This window comes from Myotis yumanensis, unplaced genomic scaffold, assembly GCF_028538775.1.
Source record: "Myotis yumanensis isolate MYYU_CA2020_CCGP unplaced genomic scaffold, mMyoYum1.0.hap1 SCAF_8, whole genome shotgun sequence".
In the NCBI taxonomy this organism is placed as follows: Eukaryota; Metazoa; Chordata; class Mammalia; order Chiroptera; family Vespertilionidae; genus Myotis; species Myotis yumanensis.
The window spans coordinates 9,385,818-9,406,945 of NW_027223759.1; the positions used below are offsets into that span (position 1 = coordinate 9,385,818).

The 21,128-nt window shown below is 42.7% G+C and overlaps 1 protein-coding gene and 2 pseudogenes across 2 annotated transcripts in view; 2 read left to right on the forward strand and 1 right to left on the reverse strand.

The window, feature by feature from the left end:
• CASP10 (caspase 10) overlaps nucleotides 1-16,936 on the forward strand; it is a 30,755-nt gene extending 13,819 nt beyond the window's left edge. For both annotated transcript variants that reach the window (XM_070421827.1, XM_070421825.1), the window contains 4 exons: nucleotides 1,162-1,241; nucleotides 7,262-7,370; nucleotides 8,243-8,735; nucleotides 12,505-16,936. In XM_070421827.1, coding sequence (XP_070277928.1) covers nucleotides 1,162-1,241; nucleotides 7,262-7,370; nucleotides 8,243-8,735; nucleotides 12,505-12,667 — 845 coding nt within the window. In that variant the 3' untranslated portion in view covers nucleotides 12,668-16,936. The remainder of the gene's footprint in view (nucleotides 1-1,161; nucleotides 1,242-7,261; nucleotides 7,371-8,242; nucleotides 8,736-12,504) is intronic.
• On the reverse strand, nucleotides 468-1,127 carry LOC139014842 (septin-10 pseudogene; annotated as a pseudogene).
• On the forward strand, nucleotides 10,139-11,229 carry LOC139015407 (ran-specific GTPase-activating protein pseudogene; annotated as a pseudogene).
• Nucleotides 16,937-21,128: the final 4,192 nt, after the last annotated feature.

Sequence of the window (21,128 nt, forward strand, 5' to 3'; positions counted from 1 at the left end):
GGGTCCCAGGTGCCTGCCGGCAGCTGGAGGGAAGCCTTGGTCCTAAGTGCCAGAGGGAAGCCGGTGCCGGCAGCCAGGGGAAGGAAGGCCTATTCTTGCACGAATGTTGTGCATCAGGCCTCTAGTGTTATATAAAATTTGATACAACAACTTAGGATCATGTTATAAATTAGATAATCATGTTAAAAATGTAAAAGTCCTATAAACTTGAAAGGTTAGAGCTTCAGGTTCATAATACATTTTAAAATATAGGCCCCCAATTTTCCTATTGGTTGAAATAGAATTCCAGGAAACCTTTGTAAGGGCTTGTCCTGATGGCAGAAACATAATGTCGGTAGGCAATGCAGAAACGTCTCCGAAAAGTGCAGCTTGCTTAAGAGGCCGCTGTGCAGAAACGGCTGCGAGGCTCTGCTTTTTTAACATCTGAGCCCAGTGAGCCACCAAGAGTCCTTCATACTCCTCAATGTTCACACTTCCTTCAAAAGCGAATGGAAAATGTCACTCATTGAAGCCTTGATTTTAGCAATAGTTTCACCACCTGTTGGCAATTGGTATACCTGACACCATTGCTGACCACTTACCTCATGAGCTTCATCTTAAACTCCTGTCATTCAGCATTAGAAATAGCAGCTGCTTTGGCAATCACTGGTATCATGCTCACCTTGTTGTCAAGGCTCTTCATGGTTAAGAGATCAAGTGTCTTCAGAGAGTGGCCTGTTGGTGAGATGAGGCAGAGGCCCGCATGGGTCTGAGAAGAGTGGTAGTTGAAGAGATGATGCTTAATCTTCAGTTCTTCTTGGAGCGAGGCCTCAAAATGAGCATCTATGCAGTCACTGTTGGTTGGTACGTCTCTTCTTTGTTTATTTGGTCACCAAGTCCCGCTGTACTCACAATGGCCAATTGTAATCGAACATTACTTTATTGGAGTTCATATGCCTGAATTTTAGGTCTAACATGGGTAAAATTTGAGGATTCATGGTCTTTAAAATTAGTAATAATATATCAATCAGCATTGATTTTCCAATTCCAGTCTCCTCAACACAGAGATTATTAAAACAGAAGCCTTGCTGAATGGATCTGTTGACCAGCTGATGAGGCAAACTCTGAAAAGCAACGTAGCCGGACATCGTTAAAAAACAAATATTTTCTACTTTTTTGCAGAAGCTGAGCAAAAGGAGAAAGAACTACTTTCTGCTTCAGACATTAATCAAATCCATCAAGCCTTACCAGAAACTTCATCGGTATGTTGGTAAATGTTTAACCACCAGCTCTGCTCTCCACACCTAGTCTCCAAGAAAGAGAGATAGAGACACTGATTTCCAGTTACTAATAGGATATCAACTGTATTGCAGAATTTGAAAAATCTAACACTAGCTCTCAGTAGCTGCTTGAGCTGACTGCAGGGCACTACTGTGTTGTGCTGTGCCATCTGTTCTTATCTGTGGGGTTCAATCAGGGCTGGCCTCATGGGCACACAGCCTGTGCAGTCACATACAGCCCAGGCTTTTTTAATGCTTTTTTTCACTGTCTTGAAATTATTTTTTAAAATATGTTAAAAAAAATTTTTAATTTTAGAGAGAGAGGGAGAAAGATAGAGAGATGGAAACATTGAGAGAGAGAGAGAAACATTGATGAAAGAGAAACATCCATCCACTGCTTCCTGCAAGTCGCCTACTGGAAATTGAGCCTGAAACCTGGTCATGTGTCCTGACTGGAAATCTAACCGTGACCTCCTGGTTCATGGGTCAATAATCAACCGCTGAGACACACCAGCCAGGTGAAATTCTTTGTGTTTTTTTTTAATCCTCACCTGAGGATATGTTTGCATTGATTTTTAGAGAGAGAGGAAGAGAGAGAGAGAGAGTGAGAAAGAGAGAAATGGGTTGCCTCCAGTATGTTCCTGGACCTCAGATCTAGCCCGCAACTTAGGTATGTGATACCCCTGACCGGGAATTGAACCTGTATTTATGGGTTGACTGCCAATGTTCCATCCAACTGAGCCACACTGGCCAGGACTGTTTTGAAATTCTTAATAATGTATAGCTGTTCTTTTACACTAGGCCCCACAAATTAGGTAGCCAGACCTCCCCAGAGGACAAGAATGGAGTTTCTGTGATGCCAAGCAACGGGAGGGTGGGGAGAGGGCGAAACACGGGGGAATCTGCAATCTGTTCCTCATGACGTGAGGGAGACCGTTGGTAGACATGACGTTCTTCCCGGGGTTTTGTTTCTTTCCAGCAGACTCGGGCAGTTCTATTTTGCCAAACTCTGCAACTCTGTTGGCATCAGGGAAGTTAGCTTGGCCTTGGAAATTTTTGTTTTTGTTTGTAATTGTGGTAAAATACAAATATCATAAAATTTATCATCTTATCCATTTTTAAAAAGTATCTTTTTATTGATTTCAGAGAGAAAGGGAGTGGGAAGAGAGGGACAGAGACATCAATGATGAGAGAGAATCACCGATTGGCTGCTTCTAGCACACCCCCCACTGGGAATCAAGCCTGCACACAGGGCATGTGCCCTGACCGGAATCAAACTGTGATCTCTCAGTTTGTGGATCAATGCTCAACCACTGAGCCACAGTGGCCAGGCATATCATCTTAACCATTTTTTAAATGTATAGTTCAGTACTGTTAAGTACATTCACATGGTTGTGTAACCAATCTCCTTCTCGAACTCTTTTTATTTTGTAAAATTTAAACTTTGTAGCCACTAAACCAGCCGTGGGCAAACTACGGCCCGCGGGCCGGATCCGGCCTGTTTGAAATGAATAAAACTAAAAAAAAAAAAAGACCGTACCCTTTTATGTAATGATGTTTACTTTGAATTTATATTAGTTCACACAAACACTCCATCCATGCTTTTGTTCCGGCCCTCTGGTCCAGTTTAAGAACCCATTGTGGCCCTCGAGTCAAAAAGTTTGCCCACCCCTGCACTAAACAATAGCTTCTCATTTCCCACTCCCACCAGCTCTTGGCAAACACCATTCTACTTTCCGTCTCTATGACCTTGACTACTCTAGGTACCTCATATACTAGTAAACGGAGTCATACAATATTTGCCTTTTTGTGATTGACTCATTTCGTTTCATGTATAATGTCCTCAATGTTCATCCATGTCAGAATTTTCTTCCTTTTAAAGGTTGAATAATCTTCCATTGGGTGGAGAGCCCACATTTCGTTTATCCGTGCATCCACTGATGGCTACTTGGGTTGCTTCCACCTTTTGGCTACTGTGACTGATGCTGCTATGATCGTAGTACAAATATCTCCTCTAGATCCTGCTTTCAGTCCTTTTGGGTGTTTACCCAGAAGTGGAATTGCTGGATCTTAGGGTCATTCTGTATTCATCTTTTGAGGAACCACCATACTGTGTTCCACAGCAGCGGCATCCTTTCTACCAATCATACACAAAGGATCCAGCTTCCCCACGTCTTCGCCAGCACTTATTTTCCCGTTTTTTAAAAAAATATATTTATTGATTTTTCACAGAGAGGATGGGAGAGGGATAGAGAGTTAGAAACATCGGTGAAAGAGAAAGACCGATCAGCTGCTTCCTACACACCTCCTACTGGGGATGTGCCTGCAACCAAGGTAGATGCCCTTAGCCGGAATTGAACTTGGGACCTTTCAGTCCACAGGCCAATGCTCTATCCACTGAGCCAAACCGGTTAGGGCATTTTCCCGGTTTTTGATAGCAGCCATCCAAATGGGTGTGAGGTGGCATCTCATTGTAGTTTTGATTTTCATTGCTTTGCTCATGATTAGTGATGTTGGGCATCCTTTTGTGTGCTTGTTGGCCATTTGTATATCTTCTTTGGATAAATGGGTTGTTTTTAAACTGGGTTGTTTGTGAAAGTTTTATTTTTTATTTAAAATTTTTTTCCATAGAGTTCCAGTCAAGATGATGGTGTAAGTAAACATGGTATTCAGAACCTCCCACAACCACATCAAAATTACAACTAAGTTACAGAGCAACCATCATTCAGAATGCCTGAAATTAGCTGAACTGAAGTCCTGTAACTAAGGATATATAGAGGGAGCCACGTTGAGACTGGTAGGAAGGGTGGAGACATGGAACAGCCTGGTCCCACTCCCACGTGTGGCACTTAAAAATCGGGAGGAATATCTCAACTGTGGAGGTCCCCTCTGAAAATACAGGGGGTCCCAGCCCAACACCAGGGCCCCCAGGCCAGGGTTCCAGTGCTGGGAAGACAAGTCCCCATCACTTCCAGCTGTGAAAACTAGTGGCTGAGTGAGACGAAGGGCTCCGGAGTCCCAGGCATTGTGCATGAAGGGCCCACACACTGACTCACTCAGACTCCCTTGCTCTGAAAATTCTCGCCCCTGTGTCTTTGTGGACCTTCCCCTTTGGAAGAAGGGAGTTGATTCTCTTCTTGTCACTTGCTGGGGCCTTTTCTATGGCTGGAGATTAAGCATCTGTCCTTTTCTGCATCACGTCACTTTTTGTTAACATTTACATTTCAGGTTCATTGTAAGGGATACAACTCAAGAACATCCATATGGAAGAGATCCATAGGGCAAGAGATGAGAAGTGGGAGTGGCAGGGAGCTTCCGTACCTTCTCAGGGCACACCCCCTCAATGTGTTTGCCAACCCAGCAAGTCTAGATTTTCAACTCTCCTCCTAACTCTGTGAATTTCCTGCACTTCCTCTTTCCTCAACATGAGGGGACTTGGCAAGATGAGCCCACAAGGAGTAATGGTAGATGTTCCCAATGCACTTTTTATAACTTGGATCAGGATGGCAGAAAGAGATATATTTTCATATACCAAGTTATTCATTGTGACTTGGGAGAAGGTTTACAAATTAGTGGAGAATTCATTTCTTATCTCAATTCAGAGCAAACCAATGAATGCATGGATTATACCAGGGAGGATGAAGAGGTGGTTTCTTTGGGAGGATGAAGAGGTGGTTTCCACTTGGAAAGCCTGACATAACATCTTCCTTCAGAATTCGGACACCCTCTGTGAGGAGGGAGGGAACCCCTGGTGGCCCTGAGGCGCCAGGCTAGCAGTGACAGAGTGGAATGTTGAGTCTGAGGATGTCTGCTATGGTGCTGCCTGCAGAGGAAGAGAGGCCAGAGGGAGGGGCTCAGCAATGGTGTGTTTATTTCCTTGAATCCTTGCCCAGAAACCATAACCTCGGGGAAATATTTCAGACTCTGCCATTGGAGCAAACTGGTTATTGGTTCCACATGCTCCACTTCCCTAGGAATCTTAACTGGGAGGTTATGTGATATGGTGTTGGTGAGAATTACCCATTATTGAGTACGTGTCATGTGCCAGGCACTGTTCTAAGAGCTTTCTAGGGCTTATCTCATTTAATTCTTCAATCACATTATCACCGAATGATGAGGAAACCGAGACCCAAGAGGTCAAGTACTTTGCTGACGGCCATGCGGCTAGAAAGGAATGGAGCCGGAGTTTGGCAGTCTGACCCCAGAGCTTGCGCTCCAAACACCTGGCTTCACTGTGTAGCTGCAGGAGCTCAGGCAATGGCTTCACTTCTTTGAAAAGTAAACAAGTTTCTTTCAGTTTTGCAATTCGGCGGTTTCACAGTTAAAACATGGCTCCCTGGGACCTCACCTTCTCCAAGGTGAGGAGGAACGTGCAGGTGCACCTCTTTGTATGACAGCAGCTTGGGTCCTTTTCAGTGCGTTTTCTGGTCTGGTGGGTACTAGACTTGCTCAACCTGCGGTGAGCACCCAGGACAGACCCTTCATCTTAACCGTAGTTAATAACTGACTCAGAGGCTAGGGCGGAGCTCGCCAGCTTCTACTGAAGTCTCGCTGGTGGGCGAAGAAAAGTTTCAAGAGACATTTTCTTGTTACTGTCCTGTGACAACTCATCCTTGGCTTCCTCTTTATGATGGATCCTTATTCAGAAGAACCATGGAGTCTGCAGAAACCCTTCAAAGCACTGCAATCCTCAGCCAATGCCAAAAGCCTGACTAAGTAATCCCAGGGCTATGGACTGATTTTTGTCTTTCCCAGATTGAGTCTCTGAGCCTTTTTTTTTTTTAATTTTTAAAATTGATTTTATTTATGTTTATTTTATTTTATTGTTGACAGTATTATAGATGTCCCCCATTTCTCACCCTTTACCCCCTTCCTCCCAGCCCCTGCCCCACTGCAGGTCTTCTCCACACTATTGTCTGTGTCCATTGGTTGTGCACATATGGTTAATCTCTTCCCGTCTCCCCCTTTCTTCTCCTTCGTATCTGCTCAGTGACTCTACCCAAACAAGCTTTCTAACAGAAACATTTGATCTGATTTATGTGGTGTTGACTCTCAACCCACTTTGTGTAAGGATATCTAAGTGAGGAGATAATATTTGAAGAAAATAAGTATTTCTCTTTCTCGGTGACCAAGTAACCCTGGTCTCTAGGGAGATGTTGGGACCATCTGCTTACAGTCTAACTTCTGGAACCAGCACAAAGGTCTGGACAGTTTCTTTGGGGGTGTTTCCAACTGGGGTCTCACCCTTAGTGGCTTTGAGGGCTCAGAGTTCTTTGTGTCTGTCTTGGTTCTTCTTCCTCTTTCTGTGATCATCTCTGTCCTTCCCACCTTTCTTTCTAACCTTCAGAAGTGTGCTGACACTTGCTATGGAAGGGACGCTATTGCCCGTTCAGTCACACATACTTTTAAAATTATTTCCAGAAAGGGAATTTCTTTTTTATCGACTGATGCCACTTCTTTTCCGTTTGGATTCAAGCTGTACCATGTTTTCAGGAGATCATTTTAGCCACACAGAGGCCCCGCTGAAGCCAATTCAGATCATTTATAATCGTAGGCTGTTTGTGATAGCCTTCGGAAATGATTTTAAAATCTCCACTGTGATTGCTACCAAAGAGATTTCTCTGGTTTTGGAGGAAACAGATCACTGAATCCTACCATCTGAAAAAAATTATCAGGTGATATTTTTGTTGTCTTGTTAGGTCCTTACCTATGCTTTCTTCACTTTGCTAATCCATAAAGGAAGATGCTTTTGCATAAACCCTGGGTTTTCCAAAGTTAAAAAACATACTCTATTATTTGACACTGAGAATTGACATTTTGCAATTAAACCAGGTGAAGTCTGAATTTTAGTCAGGGCCTGGCCATTGATTAATTCCAGACCAGGCGCAGGATCTTGAGAATTCTCTGCCTTTTGTACCGATAGATGGAGTGGTTGGTTAGAAACATTAAACTCTTAAAGTGAAGATTCTCTAATAAGTGGTTCCATCTCTTCTTCTTTCAAGGAGGAAACTGTGTACAGGATGGATCGTAAACATAGAGGCTACTGTGTTGTTATCAACAACCAGAACTTTACCTCACTGTCAAGAAGACAAGGGACTGATAAAGACGCTGGTAAGAAAGGCTGTAATAGTGTATCAAATGGAAGCTGGGGATCTTAAAATCATTTTTCATTTTCATATTTTCTTTCCGTAATTTTTAATCTTCCATTTAATGTAAGGATGATATTACAAATGTTTTGAAGCCTTCTATACACCCCTAGTGTTTTAGTCTATCCAGGCTGCCGTATCAAACAAACGAGAATGGGTGGCTTATAACCAACCAATCTATATTTTGCATGGTTCTGAAGGCTGGGACGTCTAAGATCAAGGCTATGGGGTTTCACTGTCTGGTGAGAGTCTGCTTCCTACATGGCTATCTTCTCACTGTAACCTCACTTGGGGTTTCTTTATGGGCTCAACCCTCATGGCCTAAGCACCTCTCAAAGGCCCCACTTTCTAATACCCATACCTTGAGGGTTAGGATTTCAACATGTGAATTTTGGGGAGACACAAACTTTTAGACCATAGCACCTGGGGTGTCAGCAATCTGCTTACAGAGTGAAAAGGGCCCCTGACCACATATGATTCCGTGATGTGGGGGCGAGCATGCTGGGTCAGTTTGAGAAAACCTGTGTTTGAGCTCTGGCTCCACCACTAACTGGGATTTGTGACCACGGGAGAGTCACAGAACCTCAACTCCTCACCCGTGAAGGAGAATGGACTCTGGCCTCTGCTCACTCGCAGGGCCATTGTGATAGCACTGTGGGTGCTATAAAAAGGCAGGTTAATTATAAAATTTTATTGTTATGAAAGTAAAACATAATCCAAAGTTTCAGGATATTTGCTGTGCAATTTGTATAACTATTAGCATTGTTTGACCCCTTTTATTTCATTTTGCTCTGTTTTATGTCATCATTCATTCCCCCCACTTTTTTTTTTTAACAGAGTGTCTGAAGCGTGTGTTTCAGTGGCTTGGATTCAATGTAGATATGCGGGTTGATGTAACTAAAGAACGCCTGGACGAAGTTCTGCAAGAATATAAGAGTCATCCAGACCATGCCAACGGAGACTGCTTTGTGTTCTGTGTTCTGACCCACGGGCAACTTGCAAGTGTCTACTCTTCAGACGAGGCCCTCATTCCCATCCAGGAGATCATGTCTCACTTTACGGCCCAGCAGTGCCCTGGTCTGGCTAACAAGCCCAAACTCTTTTTCATTCAGGCCTGTCAAGGAGGAGAGATACAATCTTCTGTATCCATTGAAGCAGATGCTGTAAATCCCGAGTCAGGAAATTCTCCCCCTAAGAACAGTATTCCTGCAGAAGCAGATTTCCTTCTTGGCCTGGCCACTGTCCCCGGCTACGTATCTTTCCGTCACAAGACAGAAGGGAGCTGGTATATTCAATCTCTGTATAACTATTTGAAGAAATTGGTCCCAAGGTAAGAGTTTCACATTGTTCTGTCCACCTACCTGTTTATCCATCCATCTATTCACCTACCCGTCCATCCGTCCATCCATCCATCCATCCATCTATCCATCCATCCATCCATCCATCCATCCAATAAACCTGTATTGAGCACCAACATATAACTGGAAAGGAAGATATGGAATTAAAAAAAGACACAGTCCTGGCCCTCAAGCTGCTCACAACTAGAGGGACTGACACGTAGATGGGGAAGAGCATGCCCCTGTGATAGATATATATACTGTAAAGCACAGGTGTTATGGGCACACATAGAACTGGCACCTCACCCAGATTTGGAGGACCAGGGGAAACTTCTAACTGCGGTGAAAGACATGTTGAGCAGAGGACGTAGCATATATAAAAGCATGGGGGCCTTTAATGTGTTCTTTCCTTTATTAACTTATCAGTCATGCATATTTAGTGAGTGCCTATGTGCTGCCTTTGGGCCATATGCTTGGTCTCCTGCCTTTGCTCTGACAACTGTCCTTCTGTCTCTGCCACATGCTCCTTACCTGGTTTCCTGGAAATGAGCCTTCACCAAGGTTCTGCCCTTTTCTCTCTCTCTCTCTCTCTCTCTCTCTCTCTCTCTCCTCTCTGGGTAGTTTTTGCTATCCCCGGAGGCCACTGGCATCTCCATAGAAATGTCTCCCAAATTGCCATCTCTGAGTTCTGCCATCTCTGAAGTTTAGCTTCATCCAATTTTATGTCCTCAGCGCCTGGCATAGTATCTGACATATTGTTGAGCTTGGTAACTATTTGCTGCACCAATGAATGAGTGACCAAGTCAACCTCATTCTGAAGGTCATTCTTATACATTTTCACAACCTGCCAGACGCCCTACCTTTGCGTTGCCCTCAGATCTCACATCCCATATGAACATCCTGAATTCATCTGCTCAGCCCGCTCCGGGTGCTCCTACTCCCGAGTGCCATCTCTGGAAATGGCCACAATGTTCTGGAAATTTAAAGATAGGGAATCCTCGAGTGACCTAAGCTTTTCTCTCTTTTTTTGCCAACCTCTCCATCCCCACCATAGCCATCAGAGACTGAAGTCCTATGGCTTCAGAGATGAGGCAGTATTTTATCAAGGGATGCTACGTGCCTGCTAGAGCGGACTGAGCTAGGGGCGAGGGCAGTGATGGCGAACCTCTGACACACGTGTCAAAGGTGACACGCGAACTCATTTTTTTGGTTGATTTTTCTTTGTTAAATGGCATTTAAATATATAAAATAAATATCAAAAATATACATCTTTGTTTTACTATGGTTGCAAATATCAAAAATTTTCTATATGTGACACAGCACCAGAGTTAAGTTAGGGTTTTTCAAAATGTTGACATGCCGAGCTCAAAAGTTTCGCCATCACTGGTCTAGGGAGATGGCTGTAAATCAGAGACAAAAACCTCTTCTCCAGGGTTCGTGGGGCAGGGAGGTGGGGGGTAGGAGGGGGGCTGAGAGGTGCGCACAGGGCGGGTGGGGGGGGGGGGGCGGCGGAGCCAGCGACTACCACACCAGCCGCCAAGGACATTCATGAGGACCATGATTCGTGCACCGAGGAGGCAGCCGAATCCAACCATGAGCCCCAGTTTGAGCCCGTGGTTTCCCTTCCTGAACAAGAAATGAAAGCCCAGGACGAAGGAAGATGAAGACGAACTCTTCAAAATGCGGCCAAAGCTGTTTCGAGTCGCTTCTGAGAACCATCTCCCAGGCGCCGAGCATGGAAGGAAGGAGGCCCGGCGACGCCCAGCTCCCGAAGCAGAAGGAACATCCGCCTCCTCACACGGAGGGACCGGACCTTGAAGACACGTGCCCACCCTCTCTCCCCCAGCGATGAGGCCGAACCAGAACCAGAACCGGCGCAGGCAGGGACCGCGCCGGGCACAGAACACCCAGGCCACTTGCGGATGAGCGCCCCACGCCCCACGCCATCCGCTTCCTCGATGCTGAACCTGCACGGAAGCCAAGACAAAGCTTGAAGAACGCAGGGCAGAGAGGAAAGGGAGGAGGACTGGGCAGGAACAATAGTGCCGAGAAAGTGGCCGGAAAGCCAGAAGCTCTGTCGGTGGAGGAGACCCGGGAGAAAGCCGAGGAGAAACAATAAGTCCTCTGCCCTTGTTTTCTGTTCCTTTTTTAAAAAAACAACAAAAACATTTTTATTTATTTCAGAGAGGAAGAGAGAGAGAAATATTAATGATGAGAGAGAATCACCGATTGGCTGTCCTCTGCACGCCCCACACTGGGGACTGAGCCCTCAACCCGGGCATGTGCCCTGACTGGGAGTCGAACCGTGACCTCCCAATCCACAGGCCAACGCTCCACCACCGAACCACGCAGACTGGGCTCCTTTTTCCTTTTAAAAAAAATTTGCCTCCTCCTTCTTTTTGGTTTGTTTTTATTCTGTTTTGATTTTACAAGGGACTTTATATAAAGAACTGAATTCCAACATTCAGGTGTTTTGGTTGTTTTGAAGTTTTTGCCCTATTGAAGACCAGAAAATCTAATATTAATCATACTAACAATGATGGTCAGTGGAATATTGCAGCCGGTGTTCTAAGTGCTTTATATAAATTACCTTATTTAATTCCCACGGCAATCCCTAAAATGAGTACTATAATGGTCTTCATTTTAGAGCATAGGAAAGTAAGTAACCTTAAGACTACATGATCCGTGAGTGACAGAGCTATGATTCAAACTTGAGTCTGTCTGAAGAGCCTATGTGTTGCTTCCGATGATGTGTATTGCCCGCCCCTGGAACATTCATGCTAGTAAATGCTGCACATCCTGCAAGCCCAGGCTCACATGCTCTCTCCTCTATGGAGCCTTCTCTTCTCCCAGCCAGGAGTTCTGTCTTTCTCCTTCAAACTTTCAACAGAACTTTGACCTTCTTTTCAGATGGCATTGATCACATTCTGCCTTGTATTATGAATTTGGTGTGTATGCAATCCTTGGTACATGTTTTATGTCTACATTTTAAGTGTTTCAGACCAAGAATTGTATCACATTCATCTCTGTATCCCTCTCCAAACCAAGAATAGAGAGGACATTATTAATAGAGGGCTCTCTTTCTCCACCTCTATCACCTGCCTATCTATTCTTTCCATCTTTCTATGATCCATCCATCTATTTATCTAGCTAGCTATCAGCTTGAAGGAAGAACACAGAAAAATAATTATATGTAAAATTCCTTTGTGGACTAAGTACATTAAAATGCAAGCTGTAATTATTATAATGTCCTTAAACACTGAATGTAGAATTGAAAATTTTATGTAATTTAGAATTTTTTTTTAAATTTCAGAGGTATTTCTTTTCTTTTTTTGTTTTGTTAATCCTCACTCGAGAACACTTTTCCATTGATTTTTAGGAAGAGTGGAAGAGAGAGGGAAAGACAGAGAGAAACATCGATGTGAGAGAAACGCATCATGTGGTTGTCTCTTGCATGAGCACTGACCAGGGCGTAGGCTGGGGAGGAGCCTGCAACCAAAATTTGTGCCCTTGAATGGAATCGAACCCTGGACCCTTTGATACACAGGCTGACACTCTACCCACTGAGCCAAACAAGCTAGGGCCAGAAATATTTCTTTATAGTTGGCAGGATTCCAGTTAGAATCTGGATCTGTTGGGCTAGGAAGGAGTCACATGATTTATGGTCTTATTTCTTTTTTGTTTTTTTATGGTCTTATTTCTAAGACCTGGTACATGATTTCTGTTTCCTCACTGAAAATATGTTTTCTTCTCTGCCTGCAGACATGAAGATATCTTATCCATTCTCACTGTTGTCAATAATGATGTCAGTCAACGAGGTGGAACAAAGAAACAGATCCCTCAACCTCAGTACACACTACGTAAAAAAGTCATATTCCCTGTGCCCCTGCAGGAACCTCCAGGGAGAGTTTTCACTGACTCTTAGACTTGAAAGGAAACTTCTCTTCCAACTTCCCACCCAGCATAGGAATCAGTAACAGATGGTGAACTGGCCTTCGTCTGTCATTCTAGCAATAAGAAATGTTCTACTTTCTGACACAGTAAATTCTGTGCGCCCCCCCCCCCCCCACCTTTTAACAAATCTAAATGATACAAACCTTTTTTCTTTTTAATTATTGATGCCTTGGGCTCTATTGCTCTGCACCCTGAGAAAAAAGCAATTGGCTTTGGTGTAGCTGTGAAGGAAAAGGTGGAACGAGGGACATTTTAAGGTTCCCTTTCGCTCTAGGAACCAATGTCCTTAGATTTCCCCTCTCCTTGACCACTCCTTGTTATAAGGGACCACTCCTGTGTCCCCTCCCCAAGGCCCTGCTTTGGACATTGACCAATGATGAGATCACAAGATCATGGTTTCCAACCCTCCCTCTGCTCTTGCCTTCCCAAAGCTTTCCTTCTGCACACCTCCTGAGGGGAACCTTTGGTTTACAGCCACGCCCACCTCCTGCTTCCGTGTTCAGGAAGGTGTTGCTGCAGGAACTGGGCTGGCTCTAGGAAATGACAGCTGAGTGTACACAAGACACACGCTCAGCTCCTCCGGGAGCAGAAATTTTACAACCTGATGCTACTTCCCTGTTGGTCAGAACCTTGCAGAGGCTGGTGGCAGAACACTCAACACAGACCGAGGAAAGCAAAGGACTTACTGCCTCTGCCACTTGAACACATGATGCATGGTGCTGACTTCCGGGGAGGCCTGAGTTGGGACTCTGTGGTATAGTGTGTGTCTCCTGGCTGGGGGGTGGGGGGGGGGTGTCCCTCAGGGTTGGCAGCTGCACTAACATGCTTGGCTCTTCCAGCCAAAGGAAGTGGAGAGGAGCAGCTTGGGGGACCCACGCTGTTCACAGGGACTGTTGCCCCTTCTTGGCCAGAGAGGTGTCTGCCTGTGGAGGGCTACGCCTGTGGATAGGTGGCTCTGTATGGAAGCCTTGATGCTTCTAAAATTAAGGTTTTGAACATTTTTATGTATGTGAACTCTGTTTTCAATTTCAAGAGGAATTTCTCTTTTTTAATTCTTGGAAAGAGGGAGATGGAAAGTGCTGCGGTTAAGACCTTTGTTTATAGATGAGGAAGCTGTGGTCCCAGGGGGCAGGGCAACGTGCTGCAGCCTTCCAGCCGGCTATTGTTTACGTGATTCATTTCCCATGGAAGTGAGCTGAGCAGTCGTGGGGCGTAGCGGGGCTTTATGAATGGCCCCTTGGATATGCAGAGGCTCATGAAAGACGCGGGGGAATGAAGAACATTCTCAATGCTGTCTGATTTTGTAGTCAAATTCATTTATGGTGAACTTTCTAGGAGAAATGGTCATGAGAACCTTGTTAATGTAGCTAGTAATCACGTGGATTTGAATGTAGCTTGGCAAAGGAACCCATATGTCAGGATGGTCTTCTAAAACTGTGGTTCATACACGTCAGAGGAACAGCTGGTGGTTACAGTCTTTGTTCAGTTGCATATGCACAGCTGTTGGCCACTTACCAGTCCTCCTCTACAAGGGAAGCATGGTGTGGCGCAGAGCAGAGCAGAGAGTTGGGGATAGAAACTTTGGGTTTGTGATGCCCTGGGACGCCCTTGCTCTGACACTAACTCAAGCTAGTTTTTTGAGCCTTATCTATAAAGTAAAGAAAATATTATCTGTTGGGAGGATTAAGGAATATGTATATATGCATACATACAGGGTGGAGTAAAAGTAGGTTGTAAACCTTTTGCCCCATCCTGTATATATTCTTAGATTTAATGGCTATCTATTTAGTTATCTATTTAACTATATAGATAGCTAAATAGAGACACCTATATGTCATATATATATATATATATATATATATATATATATACATATATATACACACACTATATATATATATATAAAATGTAATTGTGCTGCTGTGCATATAAGGCCTTTAGATGCAGAGTCTTTGGTAGTAATGCAAATGAAAATAGCAGAATCTGAGTTCCTTTGCATCTAATTCCAGCTACTTGTAGCTGCAAATCAACACTAGCAATACCTACTGCCATCCTCTGAGTGAAAAGCTGGCTCTTCCCTCACTGGCTCACAATGTCCCCACAGCAACAAGGCCAGCTCCTGGCTGTGCGTCCAGATAGACAAAACACTGCTTATGAAGTCTCCCTCATTGGATACATTTGGGGTTTACCTGTGGGGCTACTTCAGGGACTTACCGTGGTGATGGGCAGGTATGATATCTAGGGGATCCCTCCTTAGTCATACATTATCTCCCGGCCAATGCTCAGGTAATTGAAATATATAAGCAACTGGTGCACTGTGGGTACTGGCCAATCAGAATAGACACTGACCAGTACAATCCAGTGGTAAATGCTGGTGAATAACAGCCCTTGATCAATGATCAAGTCTCCACTGAGGCCAATCAAATTAGAAGCTTAGCTCATTTTAGAGATGACTTTTGTGCCACATCTACCTTACAGTCTTCCAGGTCAGATGCTATCTGAGTGATTTAATCAAACTGTTCTCAGCCTGGAATTCTTGGGTCCACAGGTGTTTGTGGCTTTCTTCTCAGGGTCTTTGAGTCCTCCACCATCATTTTAAATGGTGTCATTCCTTTTTGGTGCTAATGAAGAAACGATAATAGAAGTGCATCCTGGCTCTTCTGTATGACCACTTTATATGCACTTGAGTTCTGCTACACAGACTCTGTGCTCACATCCTGATGTTTTCAGAAGTGTTGAACTTTTTAAAAAAATTAAATTAATTGGGGTGACATTGGTTAATAAGATTATACAGGTTTCAGGTGAACATGTCTATGATACATGATCTGTATACTGCATTGTGTGCCCATCCATTGAACTTTTTAATGTAGCATGGATGAGGGTCCTTGGCAGGAGGCCCTCAGATTTATTGTCTGGTGCCCGTGGTTAATCTATTTGAAACCTGCTCCAATCCATCCTCTCACCCATGACAGGGTTGCCAATCCTCCTTCACCTCTCACTCTTCCAGCAGCGGGGACTCGCATCAGATGCAGAGTCATGGATTTGGGAGCTTAAAAAACTCTAGAAACCCTGTGGTCCGGCCTTCCGAGTGTTGAGTGACTTGTTGAATTCTCACAGCTGTTAGTGAAGGGTTTGCAATCCTGTGTATCTACTACTCTGCAATCCTGCCACCTGGTTTTTCATGGCAGGACACCTGTCATTGTTCTTTTCTCTGTTGAACTTGAATCTACCTCCTTAGAATGGACTTAAAACCACTGGTTCTCATTCTAAACTCTGGAGCCACACCAACCAAGTATAATTATCCTCTGAGGAGGTATATACTGTAAGCAATAAGTTATTTAACTTTTCTGGTGCGGTATCGGTCTTGTCAAAAGTCTGCAGTTTTCTTCTAAGGTTGTGTTAAGAATGTAGGGACAGATTTGTATTTTAGAACAGGAACCACATTTTTGAAAGTGGAACCCTCGGTGAAAAGTACTAGGGGAAATCCCCTGTTTAAAAAAAGATTCATTTGTCAATATAAACAACCATTTCTTAACATAAATTTGCATATGTGATTTTTAAGAGTTTTTCTATTAAAAATTTACAATTGTATTAATTCTTAACTTTTAAATTTATTTTAGAACAGATAATATCTTTGTATTGTTCAAAGGTAATAAAATATAAAAAGGTACCCAAGTAAAGTCTCGCTCCCATTTCTGTTTGCCGTATGCCCAATCCTTACCTCCTCATCCCATAAATAATTTCAAGGTTTCTTTTTTTTTTTTTTTAAATCTTTATTGATTTCAGAGATGAAGGGAGAGGGAGAGAGAGATAGAAACATTAATGATGAGAGAGAATCATTGATTGGCTGCCTCTTGCACATTCCCTACTGGGGATTGAGCCTGCAACCTGGGCATATGCCCTTGGCTGGAATCGAACCTGAGACCCTTCAGACTGCAGGCCGACGCTCTATCCACTAAGCCAAACTGGCTAGGGCATTTCAGGGTTTCTCAATGCAGGCACAAATATAAATTTTAATATGTGTGCATTTTTTAAAACAGGTATTGCCTGAAGCAAAGCGCATGCACTGTGAAACTCACATCTCTTATTTGGTCTCATTTTAAATGATTCTATGCAAGATGCTTGGAAATACAGGTACAATTCTAGAACTGGAATAACTTTATAAATTTTGTGGACTGGATACTTGTAAATAGTAGTAATTGACTTACCAATAAAGAGGTGTTTGTTTTTTTCCTTTTAACCTTTGAGTAATATCTTTGATTTTACTTAATACCTTTTTTCTGCTTACATAGTAAAAGATGCTCATTGTGGAATATTTGGGGAATGCAAGAACAGATAAAGAAGAAGAGTTAATTCACTTACAATTCCTCTTTGGTATACACTGCCATCATTTCCTGATCTTCCCCATCCTCTTTAAATCAGTTTAACCTCTAAGTCTTCCCAACCATGCATCCAGTAAACTTTGTCATTACCAATCTCTGTACTTCCACCCAAGTCTCAATTTCAAGCATGTCCTTCCGTCTCTGACAACCGCCTGCTACCTTTCCATCTCACTTCCTCTAGGCCCCTCCCTCCAACAGTGTCCCTTCCCTTCCTCTTTTTTTTTTTTTTTTTTATCTTATTTATTTTTTTTATTTTATTTTATTTTTTTTCGCTGAAAGTATTACAAAGGGTATTACATAAGTGTCCTTTTTTCCCCCCCACCCTTGACAAACCCCTACCCCCCCTTACCCCCCAGTGTCTTATGTCCATTAGTTATGGTTATATGGGTGCATACAAGTCCTTCGGTTGATCTCTTACTCCCCTCCCTCCTGCCCCCCAACTCTCTCTGGCCTTCCCACTGCAGTTTGACAATCAGTTTGAGGCAGCTCTGCCTCTGTATCTATTATTGTTCAAAAGTTTGTAATGGTCTTTATTATCCATGAATGAGTGAGATCATGTGGTATTTTTCCTTCATTGACTGGCTTGTTTCACTTAGCATAATGCTCTCCAGTTCCATCCATGATGTTGCAAATGGTAGGAGTTCCTTCTTTTTAACAGCAGCATAGTATTCCATCGTGTAGATGTACCACAGTTTTCTAATCCATTCATCTACTGATGGGCACTTAGGCTGTTTCCAGATCTTAGCTATGGTGAATTGTGCTGCTATGAACATCTGGGTGCATATATCCTTTCTGATTGGTGTTTCTGGTTTCTTGGGATATATTCCTAGAAGTGGGATCACAGGGTCAAATGGGAGTTCCATTTCCAATTTTTTGAGGAACCTCCATACTGCCTTCCATAGTGGCTGCACCAGTCTGCATTCCCACCAGCAGTGCACAAGTGTTCCTTTTTCTCCACATTCTCTCCAGCACTTGTCGTTTGTTGATTTGTTGATGATGGCCATTCTGACAGGTGTGAGATGGTACCTCATTGTTGTTTTGATTTGCATCTCTTGGATGATTAGTGACTTTGAGCATGTTTTCATATGTCTCTTGGCTTTCTGAATGTCCTCTTTTGAAAGGTGTCTATTTAGATCCTTTGCCCATTTTTTGATTGGATTGTTTATCTTCTTTTTGTTAAGTTGTATGAGTTCCTTATAAATTTTGGAGATTAAGCCCTTATCAGATATGACGTTGGCAAATATGTTTTCCCACGAGGTGGGTTTTCTTGTTGTTTTGTTGATGGTTTCTTTTGCTGTGCAGAAGCTTTTTATTTTGATGTAGTCCCATTTGTTCATTTTCTCTTTAGTTTCAACTGCCCTAGGAGCTGTATCAGTGAAGAAATTGTTTTGGCATATGTCTGAGATTTTGTTGCCTTTGTATTCTTCTAGAATTTTTATGGTTTCCTGTCGTACATTTAAGTCCTTTATCCATTTTGAGTTTATTCTTGTGTATGGTGTAAGTTGGTGGTCTAGTTTCATTTTCTTGCATATGTCTGTCCAATTTTCCTAACACCATTTATTGAAGAGACTATCTTGGCTCCATTGTATGTTCATGCCTCCTTTGTCAAAAATTAATTGAGCATATTGGTTCGGGCTAATTTCTGGACTCTCTATTCTATTCCACTGATCTATATGTCTGTTCTTGTGCCAGTACCAGGCAGTTTTGAGAACAGTGGCTTTGTAATACAGCTTGATATCTGGCATTGAGATCCCACCTACTTTGTTCTTTCTCAGGATCGTTGCAGCTATTCGGGGTCTTTTTTTATTCCAGATGAATTTTTGGAGAGTTCGTTCTAGATCTTTGAAGAAGGCCATTGGTATTTTAATGGGAAGTGCGTTGAATGTATAGATTGCTTTGGGAAGTATGGACATTTTAATGATGTTGATTCTACCAATCCAAGAACATGGTATGTTCTTCCATCTGTTTATGTCTTCCTCTATCTCTTTTTTCAACGTCCTGTAGTTTTCTGAGTAGAGGTCTTTAACCTCTTTAGTTAAGTTTATTCCTAGGTATCTTAATTTTTTTGGTGCGATGGTAAATGGGATTGTTTTTCTGATCTCCCTTTCTGAAAGTTCACTATTGGTGTATAGAAATGCCTCAGATTTCTTGGGGTTAATTTTGTATCCTGCTACATTGCCAAATTCATGTATTAAGTCTAGTAGCTTTTTGATGGAGTCTCTAGGGTTTTGTATGTATAATATCATGTCATCTGCAAATAAGGACAGTTTTACTTCCTCTTTTCCAATTTGGATGCCTTTTATTTCTTCTTCTTGCCTAATTGCAATGGCTAATACTTCCAGTACTATGTTGAACAGGAGTGGTGAGAGTGGGCATCCCTGTCTTGTTCCTGTTCTTAGGGGAAATGGTGTTAGTTTTTGTCCATTGAGTATGATGTTGGCTGTGGGCCTGTCATATATGGCTTTTATTATGTTGAGGTATGATCCTTCTATTCCCACCTTTCTGAGAGTTTTTATCAAAAATGGGTGTTGGATTTTGTCGAATGCTTTTTCTGCATTAATTGATATGACCATGTGGTTTTTTTCTTTCAATTTGTTTATGTGATGTATCACATTTATTGATTTACGTATGTTGTACCATCCTTGCATCTCTGGGATAAATCCTACTTGGTCATGGTGTATGATCCTTCTGATGTACTGCTGGATCCGATTTGCTAAGATTTTGTTGAGGATTTTGGCATCTATGTTCATGAGGGATATTGGCCTGTAATTCTCTTTCATTGTGATGTCTTTACCTGGTTTTGGTATTAGGGTGATGCTGGCTTCATAGAATGAGCTTGGAAGCGTTCCTTCCTCTTGAATTTTTTGTAGTAGTCTGAGGAGGGTAGGTTTTAGTTCTTCCTTGAATGTTTGGTAGAACTCCCCTGTGAAGCCGTCTGGCCCTGGGCTTTTGTTTGCTGGAAGCTTTCTGATGACTGCTTCAATTTCTTCCATAGTTATTGGCCTATTGAGGTTTTTAGATTCTTCCTGATTGAGTTTTGGAATGTTGTATTTTTCTAGGAATTTGTCCATTTCCTCCAGGTTGTCTAGTTTGTTGGAGTAGAGTTGCCCGTAGTATTGTTTAACAATCATTTGTATTTCTGTGGGGTCTGTTGTTATTTCGCCTCTATCATTTCTGATTTGGTTTATTTGGGACCTCTCTCTTTGCTTCTTGGTGAGCCTGGCTAGGGGTTTGTCAATCTTGTTTATCCTTTCAAAGAACCAGCTCTTGGTTTCATTGATTTTCTGTATTGTTTTTTTGGTCTCTATTTCATTGATTTCTGCTCTAATCTTTATTATCTCCTTCCTTCTGCTCACTCTGGGGTTTTCTTGTTGCTCTCTTTCTAATTCTTTGAGTTGTAGAGTTAGATGATTGACTACCATTTTTTCTTGTTTTTTGAGATAGGCCTGTAGAGCTATAAACTTTCCTCTCAGGACTGCTTTCATTGTGTCCCAGAGGTTTTGGATTGTTGCATTTTCATTGTCATTAGTGTCCAGGATGTTTTTAATTTCTTCTTTGATGTCATCGGTAACCCAATCAATATTTAATAACATGCTATTCAGCTTCCAAGTGTTTGAGTATTTTGGGTTGTTTTTATTGTAGTTTATTTCTAACATTATGCCATCGTGGTCTGGGAAGAAGCTTTTTATGATTTCAATCTTCTTGAATTTGTGGAGACTTTGCTTGTGACCCAATATGTGGTCTATTTTTGAATATGTCCCATGAGCACCTGAGAGGAATGTATATTCCGCAGCTGTGGGGTGAAGTGTTCTGAAGATGTCAATTAAGTCCATCTGATCTAGTGAGTCATTTAGGATTGCTGTTTCTTTGCTGAGTTTTTGTCTAGCGGATTTATCCAGTGATGTCAGTGGTGTATTAAAGTCCCCTACTATGATTGTATTGTTGTCGATCTCTCCCCTGATATCTTCCAGAAGTTTTCTTATGTATGTGGGTGCTCCTGCATTGGGTGCATATATGTTTACCAGGGTTATATCTTCTTGTTGTATTGAT